The sequence below is a fragment of the Crocuta crocuta genome, unplaced genomic scaffold (assembly GCF_008692635.1).
Source record: "Crocuta crocuta isolate KB4526 unplaced genomic scaffold, BGI_CrCroc_1.0 scaffold93, whole genome shotgun sequence".
NCBI lineage: Eukaryota > Metazoa > Chordata > Mammalia > Carnivora > Hyaenidae > Crocuta > Crocuta crocuta.
In genome coordinates, this window is record NW_027529641.1 from 7762106 (window position 1) to 7782431 (window position 20326).

A 20326-nucleotide genomic window follows, 5' to 3' on the forward strand; every position below is an offset into this window, starting at 1 on the left:
AGTGGTGGGGCTCCTGGGTGGCTCAGTTGGTTAAGCATTCAGCTGTGGCTCAGGTCATGATCTCACAGTTCTTGAGTTCAAGCCCTGTTCTGGTGAGCTCAAGCCCCACTCTGGGATCCACACTTTCTCTCCCTCTCTCTCTGCACCTCATGGGATTCTCTCTCTGCCCCTTGCTCACTTGCATGCGGGTGCTATCTCTCTCTTAAATAAATAATTAATTGAAATTAAATTAAATTAAAAAGTTAATGGTAACCCCACCCATAACGAAACTTAGGTTTTTTAAATTTAGGAAAAGTGTGAAGACTTAAAAAGCTCTATCTTAGTGAGCAATTGATTGGTTTAATTGGGTTTACACTGTAGCCAGGCTGTTATAAAAGGGATTCAAATAGCTTAGTTATGTGTCCTCTCTGAATAATGAAGGTCTTTTAAGTTAAGAATTAGTAACATTTTCTCCAACCCAAACTCCCAGTTGATCTCTCTGTTTAATTCTCTGTTCACCAGATTTGAAATTCTGCTCTCTTTGCCCATGGGGCTTTTAACTTACAATAGTCTCATTCTCTAGAGTCCTTCCCCCATCCTTCATTGTGACCTTTCTCCTTCCAAATCTCTGGTTTTTGTCTGGTCTGAAACACCTGAATTCCCTTTTGTTTTTCAAGCTTTCCTTGTGACCAGAGTCACAAACATTGCTATACCTTTTTAGTGAAAAACTTCTTATAAATTGGACCTCTGAGATAATTGGTTAGCAGTCATCTCAAGCTGCACTTCACATACTATACACCAGTAGAGAGAGACAGGTTACTAGTATAAAACCATAGGCCTTCTCATAGTTAGAAATCAACTGCTCCTGGGTTCTCCTTCTACTGCTATAGAAAAGATCTCTAACCCAGAAGTCTTTCAGCCAGTTTGCTATATAGCATTGTTGCTGATGATCTGCCCAGGTATCGATTTCATCAGCCCCGCCCATGGATGGATGGGACTCTACACAGGAGAGGCCTCCTCAGTTATCTCTGTAGACCATACAAATAGTGCCACTTTCTCTGCATGTCAAAATGTGTAAAACGTTTGTAAATAGTGCCATGTCAAGCCATATTAAAGCACTGGGCAAAAGAAAAAATGTGAATCCATACATACATGTTTTTACATCTTTTTAATGGCTTTTTTTCCCCTAGGACATTGAAGTAGTTAGAAAACTTTTGGAAAACAAAAAATATGTGTATTAAAACTTGCATTGTTTCAAGCTTAAATATTTTATTTATATCATAGTTTTATTTTCCTGGTTTTAACGAAAGCAAGCTCATCAGTATTTTTAAATTTACTTTTTAAAGTCACATTTTCAGTGGAAAGAATGACATATTTGATCATTTCTCTTCACCAAGTGGCAGTCTTAAAGTTTTACTGAAGTTTTACTTACTGATTCTATTTAAAAATTTGGTGTGCTGCTTATTGTGGATTATTAATTTTGATCTTTTGAACATATTGCGGCAAAATATTGATTGCTGAGTTTTTTGTTGCACCCCATTAAATATTGTTCCTGAGGCAAGCACCTCACTTATGTTCTAATCCCAGAGTTGTTGGGAAGCGTTGATCTTAACCCAGTGGTGCTCAGCCAGGGGCAGTTCCAATCTTTTGTGGATATTAGCCACTCCTGGTTTCATTTTTATTGGTCACAGTTTGGAGCAGAGACATAGCAGGAGGAGGCCAGCAGTGCTGCTGAACTGGCCGTGGTGCACAGGAGAGCCCCTATAACTAAGTGTTACTGAGCCCAGCATGTCAGTAGCACCCAGTAGTTTAGAAACTCTGGTCTAACCAATGGAAATTTGATGTTTTGTTTTTGTCCTGACATCATGAATAGAAAGTGAACCACGAGATGCTGGAACTGACCAACGTAGCTCTGGCATTATTCGTCTTCATACAATCAAGCAAATAATAGATCAGGTAAGTTCTTAAAAATTGCCCTGTTTTATTATAAACTGTGAATGTTGTTTTTTTGAGTGGGATGAAATTTAGTTAATTTGGATGTAGAAAAGTAGCTTTTCTAAAATTACTGGTATACCATAAAAAAAATGAAGCCTTTACTGAAACACATTCCAATAACCATTTTCAAAGAAATAATATTACATGCATCAATAGATATTTATATGTATAAGGAATACGTTGTTACTTTACAGGGTCATGTTAGGAACATTAAATTCTTACACCATTTTTCACTTTACTGAACATAGACAATGCTTCAACTTATAAGTATTGGGGCTGTCTTGAAGTAAGTTGGTTAAGAAGTTTTTTGTTTTTTAAAGTTGGGCTAGAATTTGTATTGAACTAAATTCTGATTACAGATTTTTCTAATATATACTGTGGAGACATTTTTGAACCTAAGTAAAGGTCCATTACCATTGGAATGTAATCTAGGCTGTGACTTTTTTAAAGGTGATAATTCTTAATTAACTGTATCTTGCATCTTTGTTTATATTTTTGCTTTGTGTCTCCAGGACAAACATGCTTTATTAGATGTAACCCCAAATGCAGTTGATCGTCTGAATTACGCCCAGTGGTATCCAATTGTAGTATTCCTTAACCCTGATTCTAAGCAAGGTGTGAAAACTATGAGGATGAGGTTATGTCCAGAATCTCGGAAAAGTGCCAGGAAATTATATGAACGGTCTCATAAACTTCGTAAAAATAATCACCATCTTTTTACAAGTGAGTATATTAAAGGCCTTCATTTAGGTTTAAATGTATAGGCAACAATATGTAGACAAAAATGTTGTGTTCAGATGCTAAAACCTATGTAACCTTTGCTTTGGAAAGTTTCCGGTTGTATTAACCGCTGCTGTTTGATTGAAAGAAAATGTACACAAGTGTCTGGGTGGCTCAGTTGGTTAAGCATCCAACTCATTGGACGTCAAGCGTTCAGGTCATAGTCTCACCATTCGTGAGTTTGAGCCTCGTGTTGAGCTCTGTGCTGACAGCTTAGAGCTTGCAGCCTGCTTTGGATTCTGTGTCTCCCTTTCTTTCTCTGCCCCTCCTCCTCTTGCCCTTTGTCTCTCTCTGTCTCTCAAAAATAAATGTTAAAAATTTTTTTTTGTTTAAAGAGAAAATGTACAGCGCCAAAATGGACATGTCAAAGATGTGTGTCCTCAAACATTGTATTTCAAATAATTAAGAAATGATGATTGAGCTCTAAGCAGGCTTGAATGAATTCTGGTTTTTGTTGGTGTTCTAATCATAAAACAATGTTGTTAATTTATTTTCAGCTACAATTAACTTAAATTCAATGAATGATGGTTGGTATGGTGCATTGAAAGAAGCAATTCAGCAGCAGCAGAATCAGTTGGTATGGGTTTCTGAAGGAAAGGTAAGAAATCTCCTATTACTTTTTTAACCCTTTCAATAAATGATATTACAAATCAGAGATGCCTTTGAGTTACCATTGTTTCTGATTAGATCAACATATTAGAATAACTTGGGGAGAGTTTGTTTTTGATAGAAGACTGTTTAAGTTTTTATAAATTGTTTTTGATAGTAAAAGATTCTGAAATTTCCCCACCTACTGAATTACTACTTCAATGGTGTTATCTCAGAGAATTCTTAAATGATAACTAAAAGAGCAAGTTTGAGTTCTCGCTCTGCTGCTGTCCACAGAATGACTTAGAACCTGGCTTCAGTTTCCTCCTCTGGAAATGAGGAGAGTTGAGTGGGTAGGTGAGTATTGCCCAGAGTGCTGTCCTCTGCACGCAAGATTCGGGACTTGGTCAGAAAGAAAAAGGCACTGTGAAGGCAAGTAGTGGAGGGGAAATCTGCAGTCACAGCCCCCACAAGGGGCAGCGGTACCCACCAGCATGGTAAAAAGGCTTTGAGGAGTCTTAAGTAAAGAACATGTTGTATTACTTTGTTTACCTAGGGAATTTTTTTTTCACTTAGCACCTTTTAGTATTGTTATAACATACTAGGAAATGTTGGGCAAAGCAATTCATCATTTTTAGATTCAAATTTTGATTTTTTTTTTATACATCCAAATGGCCAGCTTTATTATTTTTTTATTATTTTTAAAGTTTTATTTATTTTGAAAGAAAGCATGAGCAGGGGAGGGGCAGAGAGTGGGAGAGAGAGAATCCCAAGCAGGCTCTGCAGTGTTAGTGCAGAGCCCCCTGCAGGGCTCAAACTCAAGAACCATGAGGTCATGATCTGAGTCAAAATCAGGAGTCGGACACTTAACCAACTGAGCCACCCAGGCATCCCCTGCAGATGACCAGCTTTAAAATAACGACTATCTGTTGTCAGTCTTTCAGGTTTTATAGCAGTCTTCAGTGGGAAAGAACAGTTCATTTAGTTTGGCAAGTTAATACAGCTGAAGGAGCCTTTTGTTTTTTATCTTTTACCTTCATTACAATAACATTAATATGTTTTGGTTGTTAGAGAAAATTAAGAATTTCTCTGTTTTTTTTTTTTTTGTGTGTGTGTGTGTGTGTGTGTTTTATATTTCCTTGTTGGCTTGGTTTTTGTGGTGTATTGTGCCTGCATGGCCCCTCCTTTCCCCTGCCTGGCTGTGGCTACGGACGCTCTGGCAGTGCATGCTGCATGCTTAGGCCCGCCGTACCCTTTATCCAGAAAACACAGCCTCTGCAATGAGAGAGGGTACAGTGCTCACATCTAGAGGTAGTGTCTGGTCTGCTAGTCCCACCTGTGTTCATGTGTTAGGATCATGGTGTTTTCTTATCAGTACCACTTTCAGGGTTGGACTGTGCATATGAGTTCATCAGACCACTTTGAATAACTGACATGTCAGCTGGGACACTTGACAAACGAATCGAGGTGCAAAACACCTACTGCACCACTTTATAGAAACACACTATTACTAATTGTCTCTCATGTGGCATTTGATACAAAGGATTGTAGTTCTCTCCTACTAATCTGTAAAAACACAGTTCTTTCAGCGGCCTTTGTCCAGTAGATTAGTTAATAGCTTGCATTCGTGATTCTCGCAATGAAATTAGTTTATAAATGCGCAGAGTGTGCTCTCTGCCTCTCTGAGGGATTTTCTTTATCCACAAATCTTAATATTTTATAATTTCTTTTTGTGATATTACTGTGTGCTTCTTGTCTTTGCTTGGATTTTAAAATGAGGTCTAACTTCCCACAACTTTTTATGTGGGGAAAAATAGATCATTTGTTACTAGGGTAGATTGCTGCATTTTGTAAATTAGAAAAGGTTGTTATAATTTAAATGAAGCTTGCTAGATCTCCTGCCCCTTCTATTCAAGTATATTTTATGATAGATTCTTAAACTAAAACCACTTCATTTCACATGGACTTTCCTGAGCAAACTACTTTGGTCTAATTGCTAGGAAGAATTCTTTTTTGCAAGATCTGACACGGTCTTGTGTGTTCTCTACTAAACCAAGAAAAGTCATCCTGAGGCTTTCTTAACATGTAGGCATATGTCATTTCTTGGTTCAGAGCAACCCATGGTTCTTGCTCACTTGTGCATTTCACACCACTGAAAGCGAGGTGGATTGGTGAGTTCCAAGTTACTTCTTCCCCAGGAACTTAAATACTTCCCTGGCTGGCTGAAGGGTTATAGTCTTCCAGAACCCTGGCAAGTTAAAGGTTAGAGTAGACAGCAAAAAGACTTCTCTTCTGCGGCAGCCATTAGAGAGTTTAGAAGCCATTGAGATTTCCTTGAGGGAGAGTCTGCCCTAACATAGAGCAGAGCCCTGGGATCTCACTCCCCAAGCCCAGCAGGTACTCTGTTGAAAACCAGAGCCCCTGGGGGGCCTAACATACCCTAGTCTTTCTTATCAGGAAGGCAGTACTCAGGGTCAGGCTCATAAGAGAGCCAGGCATAGGACTGTGTGGAAAGTCCCATTCAGGCAGATCAGGCTTTATATTTCTCCTGCAGTCTGTGCTACAGTGGAAGGAGGATTGTCTGAATTCTGGATTCCAGATCCTTCAGTTCTCATGCCTAACTGGGCACAATGTCCAGGCAAGCTCTTCAGGGACTGTTCTAATTAATCCAGGTACTAGTTTCAAACTAGTATCTAATGGCAGCCTGTTGATGCAACTCTTTAGATTCCTTTCCCTCAGATACTTCTTGTTATCTTTCTAGTCTACTCAGAAGATAGTGTAGACTAATAAAAACCAACTCAGCTCTTAATTACTTATAAAAGAGAAACATAATTGCATTTCTCCCTCAGCATCCATCGGGTACTACACAATTCTTAATTTAATGAGGCAACCAGCACTTAGGTGATTCTTTCCCATTGTGTTTTATAAAAATTTAAGGGCCAAACACCAACTTTTTAAACAAGTTGTTTTCTCTATGTATATGTATGTAAGCTCTTACTCACCTTGAACTGTGGCATTTATTTTCATAGTTACTCTTACATGCGCTGTTCTGTCAGTGTGTCCTTGTTTCTGTGAGCTTGGGTTGGTATAGTATTCTCCCTCTTCCCCTGGCTTTGGGGCGGTAAAGTAGGGACTGATTAGGTCGATTAGGTTTTGTAACCCTAGGTGGTATCAGAGTTCCTTCGTAGACTCCTGGGGCTTAGCCTCGGAGTCCAGCTTTGTCCTGGCTGGCCAGCCAGCAGTTCATTCTTCCAGTCCCTTCAGATCTCCAAGGATGCTCTGTGTGTCTGCATGTGTGCTGTACAATCTTCTTGACCTTTTTTCGTCAGAAGTTTCAAGAAATAGATGTGATTTCTCCAGAGAAAAATATCCTTTTCAATCTCCCTTGTAAAATAAAGGCCATCTCTTAAAGAACTACTGAATAAAATTTTTGATTTACTTTTATTTGACCCAGGCGGATGGTGCTACAAGTGATGACCTTGATTTGCATGATGATCGTCTGTCCTACCTGTCAGCCCCAGGTAGTGAATACTCAATGTATAGCACGGACAGTAGACACACTTCTGACTATGAAGACACAGATACAGAAGGCGGGGCCTACACTGATCAAGAACTAGATGAAACTCTTAATGATGAGGTTGGGACTCCACCGGAGTCTGCCATTACACGGTCCTCTGAGCCTGTAAGAGAGGACTCCTCTGGAATGCATCATGAAAACCAAACATATCCTCCTTATTCACCACAAGCGCAGCCACAACCAATTCATAGAATAGACTCCCCTGGATTTAAAACTGCCTCTCAACAGGTAAGCAGCAAGCATTCAACGTTTTGTAGTTAGAGGTGCATTATTAAATTTTAGAATGTGGTGATTGAGTTGAAGAGTATATTTTGTCCTTTCTTCAGATTAAGAATTGATCTTTAATTTCAATTTGACAATACCAAGGACTTAATTCTAAGCTTTGTGTTTGTCTTACACAGCAGAATACTGAATTTCTTTAAAAAAATTGAGGACGTGAGGTCATAGTTTTGTTATTCAGCACACTTAAATGTATGTCTACCAACCCCTATAAATGGAAGTGGGAAGTTAGCAGTAAACAGAAACACTATATTTAAAATATTTTAAACACTTCACAGAAAGCAGAAGCCTCATCTCCAGTCCCTTACCTTTCGCCTGAAACAAACCCAGCATCATCAACCTCTGCCGTTAACCATAATGTAACTTTAACTAATGTAAGACTGGAGGGGCCCACCCCAGCTCCTCCCACCTCTTACTCACCACAAGCTGATTCTTTAAGAACACCAAGTACTGAGGCAGCTCACATAATGCTAAGAGATCAAGAGCCGTCATTGTCGTCGCATGTAGATCCAGCAAAGGTACCTGTGCCGCAGTGTTGCCCTCATTTGTTGCTCTCCATCATTCTAGCACACGATCATTTTTGCTTTGCCCTTTAAGTGTTCCTTTTGCTTTTTTCCTGTGGGCTTATACACCATGGTGCTTTCCAATCAGTATGGATCATTTCAGTTTTGTAGTGTGCATGGCTTCCATTGGTATACTACTGATAATGTGGAGATAGGCATTTTAATTGGGATTTGTGCTTAATTTTGTTTTGTTTTGTTTTTGTTTTCAGTATCTTAGGTAGTTCCTTGTAGTATTTATCTGTGACCCATTGTAAACATTTTTGTGCTTTATAAATTATGGTGTCCATACTTTTCTTTATGACTTTTATTTCCTGTGTCCAAATCAAGTGGAATCAGTAGTTCAATGTATTAATTTTCTACTAAATTTAATAATTATCTTTAACTCACTTTCATTTAGAACATGCTAAAACATAAAAGCCCCCTACCTGCGTTATAAATTTTGAGCTTTCACTTAAACTAGCTTTCTCACTAATCTCTGTCTTGGTAATAAATGGTGGGATATACCATTTTCACATATTAAATTATATTTTTGTCTGTTAAAGTAGACTAGAATTGAAGAGCAGCGTTTGTACTTACACATGATTTTTTTATACAGGTGTACAGAAAAGATCCCTATCCTGAAGAAATGATGAGACAGAATCATGTTTTGAAACAGCCCCCTGTTGGTCACCCAGGGCAGAGGCCAGACAAAGAGCCTAACCTGAGCTATGAATCCCAACCCCCATACATAGAGAAACAAGCCACTAGAGACCTGGAGCAGCCTGCATACAGATACGACTCCTCTAGCTACACAGACCAGTTTTCTCGAAACTATGACCATCGTCTGCGCTATGAAGAACGCATTCCTACATATGAAGAGCAGTGGTCATATTATGATGACAAACAACCCTACCAGCCTCGGCCTTCTTTTGATAATCAGCACCCGCGGGAGCTTGACTCCAGACAGCATCCTGAAGAGTCTTCAGAACGAGGATATTACCCACGTTTTGAAGAGCCAGCCCCTCTATCCTATGACAGCAGACCACGTTATGACCAGCCACCTAGAACCTCCACCCTACGACATGAAGAGCAGCCAACTCCTGGATATGACGTGCACAACAGATACAGACCAGAAGCACAGTCCTATTCTTCAGCAGGCCCAAAGGCGGCTGAACCCAAGCAGTATTTTGACCAATACCCGCGAAGTTACGAGCAAGTACCCTCACAAGGATTTACCTCTAAAGCAGGCCACTACGAGCCTCTCCATGGTGCTGCCGTTGTCCCTCCTCTAATACCCGCATCTCAACACAAACCAGAAGTTCCGCCTTCACATACCAAACCACTGCCCCCACCCCCAACTCTGACTGAAGAGGAGGAAGATCCAGCAATGAAACCCCAGTCTGTGCTCACTAGAGTTAAAATGTTTGAAAACAAAAGATCTGCATCATTGGAGAATAAGAAGGATGAAAACCACACTGCTGGTTTTAAGGTAAGCATGTAACCATGCCTTTCCTGCCTTGGACACGTGGGCACATTCAGTGAAGGAGCACTTCAGAGTGCTTCTTTGCTCTCCCTCTCCTGCTTAAATGAAGCCTGTTGTTTTACTCTCTGTTCCTGGGGCATGTTTGTCTTCTTTTTTGCAGCCTCCAGAGGTAGCATCTAAACCTCCAGGTGCTCCTGCCATTGGTCCTAAAGCCACTCCTCAGAATCAGTTCAGTGAACATGACAAAACACTGTACAGGTGGGTACGCTTTGTGGTGTTTGTAGTAGGAAACTGACCAGGAATCTACCCACTTAAGCAGTAAGCAAGCCTTTTAGTAAAAGGCTTATGTTAGAAGAGGGCAGAAAGGAAAAGGGAGAGGATCTTGTTTGTTCTTAAATGAAAACTACTAGCCTTTCTAATTAAGACAGTCGCCCTGGAAAGAAAAATAAAGGTCTTGATAAAGCCTTCTGTAACTGACTTTGTTATGCCTTGAGTGATCAAGTCTATTCTTCCACCAAGCAATTGAAATAAAAATTTTAAAGCCCTGCATTTGTAGTATGTGTTTTAGTTTTTAAAGTGCTTTTTCAGACATGCAAACTCTTAGTTTTCAGGGATAAGGAGACAGACTCAGTTTCACTAAAATAACAAAAATGAATCATTTAGTGACTGTACTTGCCATTGCGCTAAGCACTTCAGTGAGTGTGGGAAGATGGTCCTTTCCCCCATTTTAAAGTGAGGCACTTGAGGGGGTGCCTGGGTGGCTCAGTTGGTTAAGCATCTGACTTTAGCTCAGGTCATCATCTCACAGTTTGTGGGTTTGAGCCCCATGTCGGGCTGACAGCTCAGGGCCTGGAGCCTGCTTCAGATTCAATGTCTCCCTCTCTTTCTGCTGCTCCTTCTTTCTCTCCCTCTCTGTCTCTCAAAGATAAATAAACATTTAAAATTGTTTTTAAAGAGAGGCACTAAGGCTGAGGGGTTTGAGTAGTTCTTAGGACTTGGAGCCAGGAGAGAAACCTGGCAGCTGCTCTCTTAACATTGGCCTTGTCATACTGTGAGTAAATGACACACTGGGTTTGAATACAGTTCTTCTGCCCAACTAATGAGTTTTATTTGCTTACATTTCTGTGTGTAATAAAGAGAAGCTGCTCTCTGACACGACGCATTTTCCCTTTAACAATGTCTAATGCTTTTCATGAAAGTGCAAACCACTGTGGAGTCGTCTTTAGCCAGTATCATGAGCGTTTTACATAAAATAAATCTGTGATAACGGAAAGCTTAGATCCTTTTTTGGTGTGAAACCCATTTATTTTTGTTGCAGAGTTTCTAAAATTCACTTAAGCAGCGTGTACATAACAATGTATAGACAGTTCTCAGCTTAATAATGGTTTGACTTAAAATTTTTCAACTTTACAAGTGTGTGAAAACCATATGCATTCAGTAGAAATCATAAAAGACCTTTTTGAAATTTTGAATTCTGATTTTTTTTCCCTCCGGGCTAGTGATAGATGGTACAGTGCTCTCTCCCTGTCAGCCACTCGATCACGGGGGTCAATAACCAGTAACTTAAAACCATCCTATGTCCTTACAGCCATTCTCTTGTTCACTTTAAATATAGCATTCGCTAAATTACATGAGGTACTCAGCATTTAATTATAAAATAGACTTTGTGTTAGATGAATTTGCCTGACTGTTGGCTCATGTATGTTCTGAACACATTTAAGGTAGGCTAGGCTAAGCTAGGGTGTTTGATAGATTAGGTGTATTCAGTGCATTTTGGACTTCCGGTATTTTCCTCTTACAGTGGATTCATCAGGATGTAACCCCATCATAAATTGAGGAAGATCTGTATTAGTTTGCTTATTAATAACTTACTCTCTTCCCCACTACTGCTTCCTGTGCCCTCCAGAACTTTGGACTGTATAGAGCTGTTTCCTTCTATGAGAATCATGTATTGATCCTGGATTAAAGTTCTTAAATTCTCTTAGTTATTACTTGTTGCTAGCATTGGTGTATATACTTTGAGAAATTCTCTACTGTCTTAGTTATGCTTCCTATTCTTTAAGTAACTGCTTCTAGTCTGCTGTTAGGTTCTAACCAGATAATTATTAAGTGTATTAGGTTGTGTCAAAGGACTCATGAGCTGGAAGAGGGCTGCCTTCTGAGTGTAATGGATGAAGACATGGGGTGTGGAATGTCCATTTTGACTGTTGGACTGCTCAGCTAGATGCTGAATAATCATAGCAGTAAAAGGTCAAGATAAGATATTTGTGTATTTCATTTTCTTTGTAAAATGAACGTCTAAAAATTTGTTCCATTTGTCATTCATTGTCAGGATCCCAGAACCTCAAAAACCTCAAATGAAGCCACCCGAAGATATTGTTCGGTCAAATCATTATGATCCCGAGGAGGATGAAGAATATTATCGAAAGCAGCTCTCCTATTTTGACCGGAGAAGTTTTGAAAACAAGCCTTCTACACACATTCCTACTGGCCATCTCTCAGAGCCTGCCAAGCCCGTTCATTCTCAGAGCCAACCAAACTTTTCTAGTTATTCTTCAAAGTAAGTTATTTCACCTGAGACCTACTTTTAAAAAATAAGAAGCAACATAACCGTTCCGTTGCAGAGTAATCATGTGAAGTTCAGTGTATTTGGAAGGATTATAGTTACGTTCGTATTTAATACATGATTTCTGTTGGCTCCAGTGGTTTAGCACCATGCAGTCTCTAGCTATAGGACGTGTTGTGTGTGTTTGTCCTTAAACCCTGATATCTGATCTACAAAATTTTTGCATTAGGAAAGACGTTAAAATCAAAGGGTTTTGAGGTGAATCAGAAGTCTGATTTTTAGGTGAATCAGAAGTCTCCCCTCTCTGTGCAGCATACTTAATACTGGTTCTTTTCCTTCTTTTCTGTTTCTGCTTTTTAAATATGAAAATAACATGAAGGAGGTAACATTTGAAGGAAGATAATAGGGTTTTTTTCTTCTTCTTCAAGGTGAGAAAGGGCTTATCTTTTTTTTAATTGTGGGAGCTTGAGGAGATTTTAAGTATTTCTGGTCAAGTTTTACACATGAGGAAGCCAAGGTCCAGTGAGGTGACATGATGGGCAGAGCTAGGACTAAACACCCAAGTTTCTCGACTCCCAGTCATCTTTTCCCTGTTCTGTGGTCTTTCCATTTGTTGACTTGTCTTTTGGGGGTTTTGTTGATTTGTTTTTCTTTCTTGTGGTTTTGTTAGGGTACAAACCCAACTGAGAATGAGGTAGAAACTCATATAGGCATAGGTGGGTTCGTACTCAGCAAAACAAACCCCCAAGAATGAGAAACAGATGTGGATTTATTATAAGGAATTCATTTACACTGTTGTAGGACCCTGCTGATAAACAAGCTGTGAGTTCACAGGACAGGAAGAGAAGATCCAGAGCTGTTTGAGAGTCTCTGAGTTCAAGGAAGGCCTAAATTCTTTTTAAAAGTGTCCATCCATATAATCTCCCTTTGGATTAACTGAACTCCACTGATTTAGAGGCATTACATCTGTAAATCCCCCTCACAGCAGCACCTATGTTTAGTGTTTGAGTGGATGATGGGGACTATAGTTCGGCTTCCCCAAGATTTTACATCAAAAAGCCCTCACAAATCACTTTTGTGTCTGAGTTCCAAAGCACCCCGATTTTTACTGAATTAGATGCTTGGGATTGTCTAAACTTAGCTATCATTTGTCATGTACTATTGAGTGAAAAATTTTGTGGAACCTCTATTAAAAACCTAATTTTAATTACCACTTTTTTCTTAGACATCATTTGAAGTGAAGATTTAAAAGTCTTTGTCCACTGTCCTCCCATTTCAGTCTTTGTCTAGAGAAGAAAGCCATTTATGTGAAATGCAAATGCCAACTTCGGACGCTGCATGGGGTTTCTGTTAAATGCAAACAGTGTCTTACACTAGTGTTGTGAGCCTCCCCCAACACAATACACGTACTGAGTATGTCTGGAGAGGCCGTCCAGACCTCGGCAGTGAGCCTTAGGAGCTCACCTTTGGTAAGGTGGAAGGGTGTATCATCTTTACTTAAGTCATTAACACATTCATTCTTGTTAGAAGCAAGTCTAAGGCTATAGTTCAAGGAAAGAGATTTTATTCATCCTTTTATATACTCTGTAAACAGAATACAGCCTTAAAAGAATACATTAAGTTCTAAAAAGTAAGTCTTTTCAGAGAATCAACTGATCAGGCATTTTTGGTTTTGTGTTAATTGAGTTTTCTACAAAGAAGACCTAATAACGTATTTGTGATATAGAATTTTCATACAGGGTCGAGAATGCTCCTAGTATTTGGTGGGTGGGGACTCAGCAACAAAGGGCACAGTGTATAGGTACATCAGCTGCCCCTCTTTTCATTAACCAGCTCTGGGACAAAGGAGTCTTCGCTGGTCAGAGGTTTCTCAAGGATAGGTTGGCTTTGACAGAAAACATGTAACATCTGTCTTTGTGAATAGACACTGAATTCTTGAGTTTTTCCTGCTGTGAGTGTTATGGGAGTGGGAAAGTGTGAATTGAGATGTACATTAGTGCATTCCTTTGTGAGGGAAAGCGAAAACTCTTTGTAGTTGTGCTGCTTGTCCCCGTGTGGGTCTTCCAGTGGTAGAGTTTTGGGAAGGAGAATGAGGAGTACGACATGATGGCTAAGACAGAATGTGTCTCTGTGCCTTCCCCTTCTAATGCTGTTGAACTTTTGTTCCCAGTTAGTACGGCTTTAACAACTGGAAAATCATTTAAAATATACAGCCTGCTTACAGTATTTCCAAACTATTTACTGTTTTTGGTCACCAGTAGACTTCTTATAGGCCTTTATTTTCTAAAGTATAACATAGAAATAGCAGAGCTGCCTTTTTCTGGATAATAGGTGCTTATGGTCCACTTAAAAACACACCTCTGAGGGGACCTGGCTGGCTCAGTTGGTTAAGCATCCAACTCTTGATTTCGCTCAGGTCATCATCCCAGGGTCACAGGGTCAGTCCCTGTACTTGGTGTGGAGCCTGCTTACGTTTCCCTCTCCCTCTGCCCCTCCCCTGCTCATTCTCCTGTGCCCCCACTCCCCCACCCCCAAAAAATAGAAAACCCCACACCTCAGAAATGGTGGGAGTTTAGAGAAGGGAGAAGTCTGGTAGCACAGGACAGATGCCCCAGAAAGCAAGTGGCTATTAACTGTCTTACAGTTCTGGAGAGCTGCATTGGAATCGGGGAGGTTAGGAAATGGTGTCTCAGACATTGACCTTTAAAGCAATTGAGGGGTTTCCGGGATCCTACGACAGAGCTAGAAAAGCAGGATGCACATGTCCCAGCCCAGAGACTAAGCTTCTTCAGGGCAACTAGGGATTTTTTTTGTCACTAGAATATCTGTCTCCCAAAAGCCAACTTGATGTGAGACTTCTAGGTCTCTAAGTGTTAGTGGTTTTCAGCTTTTTAAGAACTTAGCAAAATTGACATTAGATTCCTGTGCTCATGTGGCATTCACTGAGGTTGTGAGATTCAAGCATAGCAGCTTTGCAAATAGGCTCCACCCACCCAAGGACTTACTTTGGAACTGGTAATGGGATCAGGTCTTGCCAGGAAAGATTACAGGTTAATCATAGTCCTGTTTCAAAGGCATGTGTATTTCCGCTTGCCCGTTCATCCTCACACCGCTAGGGATCAGCATAGCTGTTGTATTGCATCGCTTCTTCCTATGTTTGCACTTAGAGGATTTCTTTTGCCCAGCCCTTTTTTTTTAAGGAGCATTTTATTCTTAATTCTTCAGAGCCTGCTGTTTATTCTTAGTACTGCTTCTTTATTTAGTTCATTTCTTTGCTCACCACTAGCAAGTGAAGCCAAAGTGGGCAAACATGGAAGAGTAATAAAGCTCAAGCACCTTGCTACTCACTAGCAGCACAGTTAAAATTTGTGGAGGGCAGGGGCACCTGAGCGGCTCAGTAGGTTAAGTGTTCACCTCTTGATTTTGGCTCAGGTCATGATCTCATGCTTGCAGTTCTTGCTCTTCCTCTCTCTGCCCTTCCTGCATGCACATGTGCTCGCTCGCTCTCTCTCTCTCAAATAAACATTTAAAAAATGTATGTGGAAAGTGGGCAGGCAGTACCTAACTATGTTACTGTATTTTAATTTATTGGTGATTTTCAAGCTTAAGTGAGAGTTAGTGATGTTTTATAGATCAAATGATTCTGAAATGATGGATGTGTATTTTTTGGTTGATATTTTAAAATGACATTTGAGTTCCATTTGCTGCAAATGTACTTAGTTAGATTGACCATTTTCTTTCATTTTTCTATTGCGCTTTTGCTTTGCCATCACCTAGATTTCTTGGCTCTTATCCTAGCTATGACTACTTGAAAAGGAACATCAAGTGGTAAGACTGGCATTAATGTGAGGCTGTTACATGAGGTGTCCCTCACTGCATCACTGGGATTATGTGCACTTTTAGATTTTAAAATCATCTTCAAATGCTTAACCTAAGTGCCTGAAAGCGACATAACTGCATAGTTTTAAAGCCAATCACCAGAGTATACTTCCCCAACGAAATTCTCTGTGAAAGTAATTCAAATGTCTGTTTCGTTTGTGCACATAAAGCCAGTGCAGCTTTGGCTCTCTGCAAAGGTTTAGATGGCAGTGTTGTAATTATGGGTCTATTTTAAAGATTCCTTTTGCTTGAATTTTATGTGTTACATTATTAACAATTGGCATTCTGAAAAATAAGCATACATGGCACAGTTTGACTTAAAGGAGCCTTATAAAATCAAGCAGTGTCTGCTACTCTAGCAATTGTTAAGCAATTAAAAATGGATCTAGTAAATTAAGGGCAATTTCAAAGTGAAAGATGTCCAGTGTATTTGGTGTTACAACCACACCCATTTCATTGACATATTGTCTATGGCTACTTTGGGGAAGAATTCAAATAATTGTGACAGAGACTGTATGGCCCAAAAAAAACCAACAACATTTACTGTCCAGCCCTTTACAAAAAATTTGCCAACCTCTGGTCTATAAAACCATTTTTTGTGGTGCTCTGAGTATGCCAGAAACCAAGGATTTTGTACCTTAAATACCCAATCAAAAGCGAATCTAAAGAAGATTTGAGCCAATAAATACTTTTCAAAATATATGCAAGGCTTTCTTAAACCTCCCAATCATTACTGCTTTTTTGTAAGCGACACAATTACTATCACAAGTATACCCAAAATTTCATCTGCCTTTTGGTTGCTATCTTCTGGATGTTTTACTAATATTCTTCAAGTATCTGTGCTGTCTTTACATTTCTTGTGCTGATGAATGATTGAATTTGTTTGTATATTTTGGTGGAGTTAGTTACCTGTTTATACTCATAAGAATAGTGAAATTTCCAGTTTTTGTTTTTTTAACTCAGGGATACTTAGAGGAATGAGAACTTGTTTTTTTGTAAATGTAAATCCATGTTCACAAGTTGGCATTGTCTTCATTTTTTTTCACAGGGGAAAGTCTCCTGAAGCTGACCCTGTGGATAGATCATTTGGTGAGAAACGTTATGAGCCGATCCAGGCCACTCCCCCTCCTCCTCCATTGCCCTCCCAGTATGCCCAGCCTGTTCAGCCTGTTGCCAGCTCCTCTCTCGCCCTCCACACACATGCCAAGGGGGCACACGGTGAAGGTAGGAAGTTCGGAAGTTGGTATTACTACTGTAATAGGAATACTTATAAAATTGAATTTTTGCAGTTTGTAAGCAAAAGAGTTTTTCATTTAAAAATACATACTTGTGGGGTGCCTGGGTGGCTTAGTCTGTTAAGCGTCCGACTTGAGCTCAGGTCATCATCTCGCGGTTCGTGTGTTCAACCCCTGCATCGGGCTCTGCTGACAGCTTGGAGCCTGGAGCCTGCTTTGGATTCTGTGTCTCCCTCTCTCTTTGACCCTCCCCTGATGGTGCCGTCTCTCTCTAACTCTCAAAAATAAATAAAAAAAACATTTAAAAACTTAAAATTAAAAAAAAAAAATACATACTTGGGTGCCTGGTGGCTAAGTCAGTTAAGCATCTGACAATTGGTTTCAGCTCAGGTCATGATCTCACTGTTCATGAGTTTCAATTTTTTTAATACATACTTGAAACATTTAGGCTGCGCACAATGAAACTAAGTGTTTTGTTAAAAATACATCTTCTAATACAAAAAAAAAAGGTATATCTCCTGTTTTATAACTGACCATTGTTATCAGAAAAGACTTTTAGTTTATTAGATTTTAATCTGTTTTACAACCATGCTCAATTTTTGGAAGTAGTATTTGCCGATAAGTCTGAATCTAAGTTTTTGATCAGTCGTTTGTAAAAATTACCGTTATGTTCCATTTATATCCATGGATATAGGAAAGCCATAAAGTCCCTCATAACCTGCATCCCTTAGCACCTCACAGTTATGTGCTGTGGTGAAATCCCAGCGGGGTCGCTAACAGCTTCAGGTGATTCATTTTAACAGCTGTACTCCTGTTTTTGCCCGTCTTCTCTCCTTCACATCTCCTGACCAGGAACTATTTTCCCTTAACTGTGCCGCCTCTCTTCCTGGGCCATTGGCATAGCTCCTCTCCCTCATTCCTGCTTGCTGCGTCTTTCCCTCCCTGTCCCTCTGGCTTCACACCTGTGCAGCCTGTCCTCCATTGTTCAGAGCACCTGCTTTGTCTTTGTCTTCCACTAAGTACCCTGAAAGGGAGACTGTTGCCGTCACCTCCAAATGGCTGTCATTTGGCCCTTTCAAAAAAAAGTTGTATGTTTTCCTCTAAGAATATACCATGATTTATCCATTCTCTGTTGCCTTTTTGCTACTACAGACATTTTTCTATTATTTATGTAGGAATCAAATTCTAGGCCAAGTCTTCAACCAGCTGAGCTGTAGAGGTGTAGTGGTAGATTGATCTTACCTCATGTTTCACATTTTCTTTCCACACTCTCATGTCTGCAGATAAAGTTTTAATTCTTTTCCATACTTAAATGCCTTTTCTTTTTCTTGCCTTTTTGTACTGTCAGGGACCTCCAGTAAATGTTGAATAAAAGTGATGAGAGCAGACATCTCTGCCTTCCCCATCTTAGGGAGAAAGGATGAAGTGTTTTCACCCTTACAATGTTAGCCCTGTGTTTTTTTGTGGCTTGTTATATGTAGCTACTCTTTATTAGGTTTTAGATATTCCCTTCTGTTCCTTTCTAGTTTGCTGAAAGCATTAAGTCACATGTTCTTTCTGCACGTATTAAGATGACCGTAACATTTTCCTTCTTTAGTGTGTTAATGTAAATTATATTGCTATGGTCACAAGGAATTTGGGTTTGTTTATTTCTTTTATATATAATGTCCTTGTCTGGTTTTAGCATCATTGTACTTGTTTCATAAAAGAGAGCCTAGGGCATGTCCCCTTTCTCTTTTTTCTGAAAGATTTTGTATAGTGTTGGTGTTATTTTTTTCTGGAATTACTTCCTAGAATTCAGTTGGTGCTACTTTACTTTGCCACCAGCCATGCATGGAAATTCCTGTTCCACATCTTTGCCAACTCTTGGCATTACTGAACCAAAGTGTTGCCAATCTAATGGGTGTGAAGTGTTATTTGGGGTTTGTTATGTATTTGCATTTCCCTGGTAATGAGGTTGTCTGTCTTGCAAAGGAACTGAGCATTCTGGCCTTCACTTCTGTTGTGGCCTCTGTGCACCTTCCCTCATCTTCCTGCTGTTTGCATCTTTCTTATGGGTGCATAGGGGTTCTTTATAGATTTTGGATCCTAATTCTCTACAGTTATGCAAATTGTGCTCCCAGTTTGTGGCTTTCCTTTCGAGTTCAGTTAGGTGTGAGTTTTGTAGTGCTGGTTTTGTTTTGTGTTTTGTTTTGTCTTAATACAGCTGTACTGTCGTCCTTCTGTTTCTAATTTTATACAGACATTGGAGAGAGGATATTTAGACACCAGGCTCTGGAAGCCTGGACTCTGATTCCATATGGAGTCCAGCATGACCTTGGCTCCACAGCCACAGGGTACACCAAAAAGCACCACATGTGTCCATGCCCCTCCTGGTCCCTCAGTGTCACAGACAGCCACCAGAGTTCAAGAGCTGCCCTCTAACTCTGGGGACCCTGACCTGGTCCTTGACTCCAGCACCAAGACAAGTTAAGATGGAAGAGACATCACAGGGGCTATTAAAACTTCTTTGAGGCAGTTTTTAAAATGCTTATATATGTTTATTTTTCAGGTAATTCAGTGTCATTGGATTTTCAGAATTCTTTAGTGTCTAAACCAGACCCACCTCCATCTCAGAATAAACCAGCAACTTTCAGACCACCGAACCGAGAAGACACTGTTCAGTCTACTTTCTATCCCCAGAAAAGTTTCCCAGATAAAGCTCCAGTTAATGGAGCTGAACAGACTCAGAAAACGGTCACTCCAGCATATAATCGATTCACACCAAAACCATACACAAGTTCTGCTCGGCCATTTGAGCGCAAGTTTGAAAGTCCTAAATTTAACCACAATCTTCTGCCAAGTGAAACTGCACATAAACCTGAATTGTCATCAAAAGTCCCTACTTCTCCAAAAACTCTTGTGAAAGCGCACAGTGCCACACAGCCTCCTGAGTTTGACAGTGGAGTTGAAACTTTCTCCATCCATGCAGATAAACCCAAGTACCAAATGAATAATGTCAGCACAGTGCCTAAAGCTGTTCCTGTGAGGTAAGATTTTTAAACTTTTTTTAATGTTTACTTTTGAGAGAGAGAGAGACAGAGTGCAATTTGGGAAAGAGCAAAGAGAGAGGGAGACACAGAATCCAAAGCAGGCTCCAGGCTTTGAGATGTCAGCATAGACCCTGATGTGTGGCTCATACTTGTGAAGCACGAAATCATGTGACCTGAGCTGAAGTCAGACTCTTAACCAACTGAGCCACCCAGGCGCCCCTTAACTTAGGCTTTTAAACTGAACAGTGTTGTCCAAAATGTTGTTGCAATGAATGCTGTTCTGTAGGAGGTCCTGCAAGAGGTATAAGAGAATTTTAATAAAATAATAAAGCTAATGATCATATATAGTCAATAGATATTGTCAGTATCCCCATTTTACTAAGAACTGAGG

General features: G+C 39.9%; 1 protein-coding gene across 1 annotated transcript in view; it reads left to right on the forward strand.

Annotated features, from left to right (window-relative positions):
* The window catches only part of TJP1 (tight junction protein 1), a 341704-nt gene that overhangs the window by 313675 nt on the left and 7703 nt on the right, over positions 1–20326 (forward strand). Inside the window, exons 19-28 of the mRNA XM_077762419.1 lie at positions 1853–1935; positions 2487–2697; positions 3252–3352; positions 6797–7147; positions 7477–7716; positions 8357–9229; positions 9384–9481; positions 11556–11783; positions 16717–16892; positions 19455–19932. Coding sequence (XP_077618545.1) covers positions 1853–1935; positions 2487–2697; positions 3252–3352; positions 6797–7147; positions 7477–7716; positions 8357–9229; positions 9384–9481; positions 11556–11783; positions 16717–16892; positions 19455–19932 — 2839 coding nt within the window. The remainder of the gene's footprint in view (positions 1–1852; positions 1936–2486; positions 2698–3251; positions 3353–6796; positions 7148–7476; positions 7717–8356; positions 9230–9383; positions 9482–11555; positions 11784–16716; positions 16893–19454; positions 19933–20326) is intronic.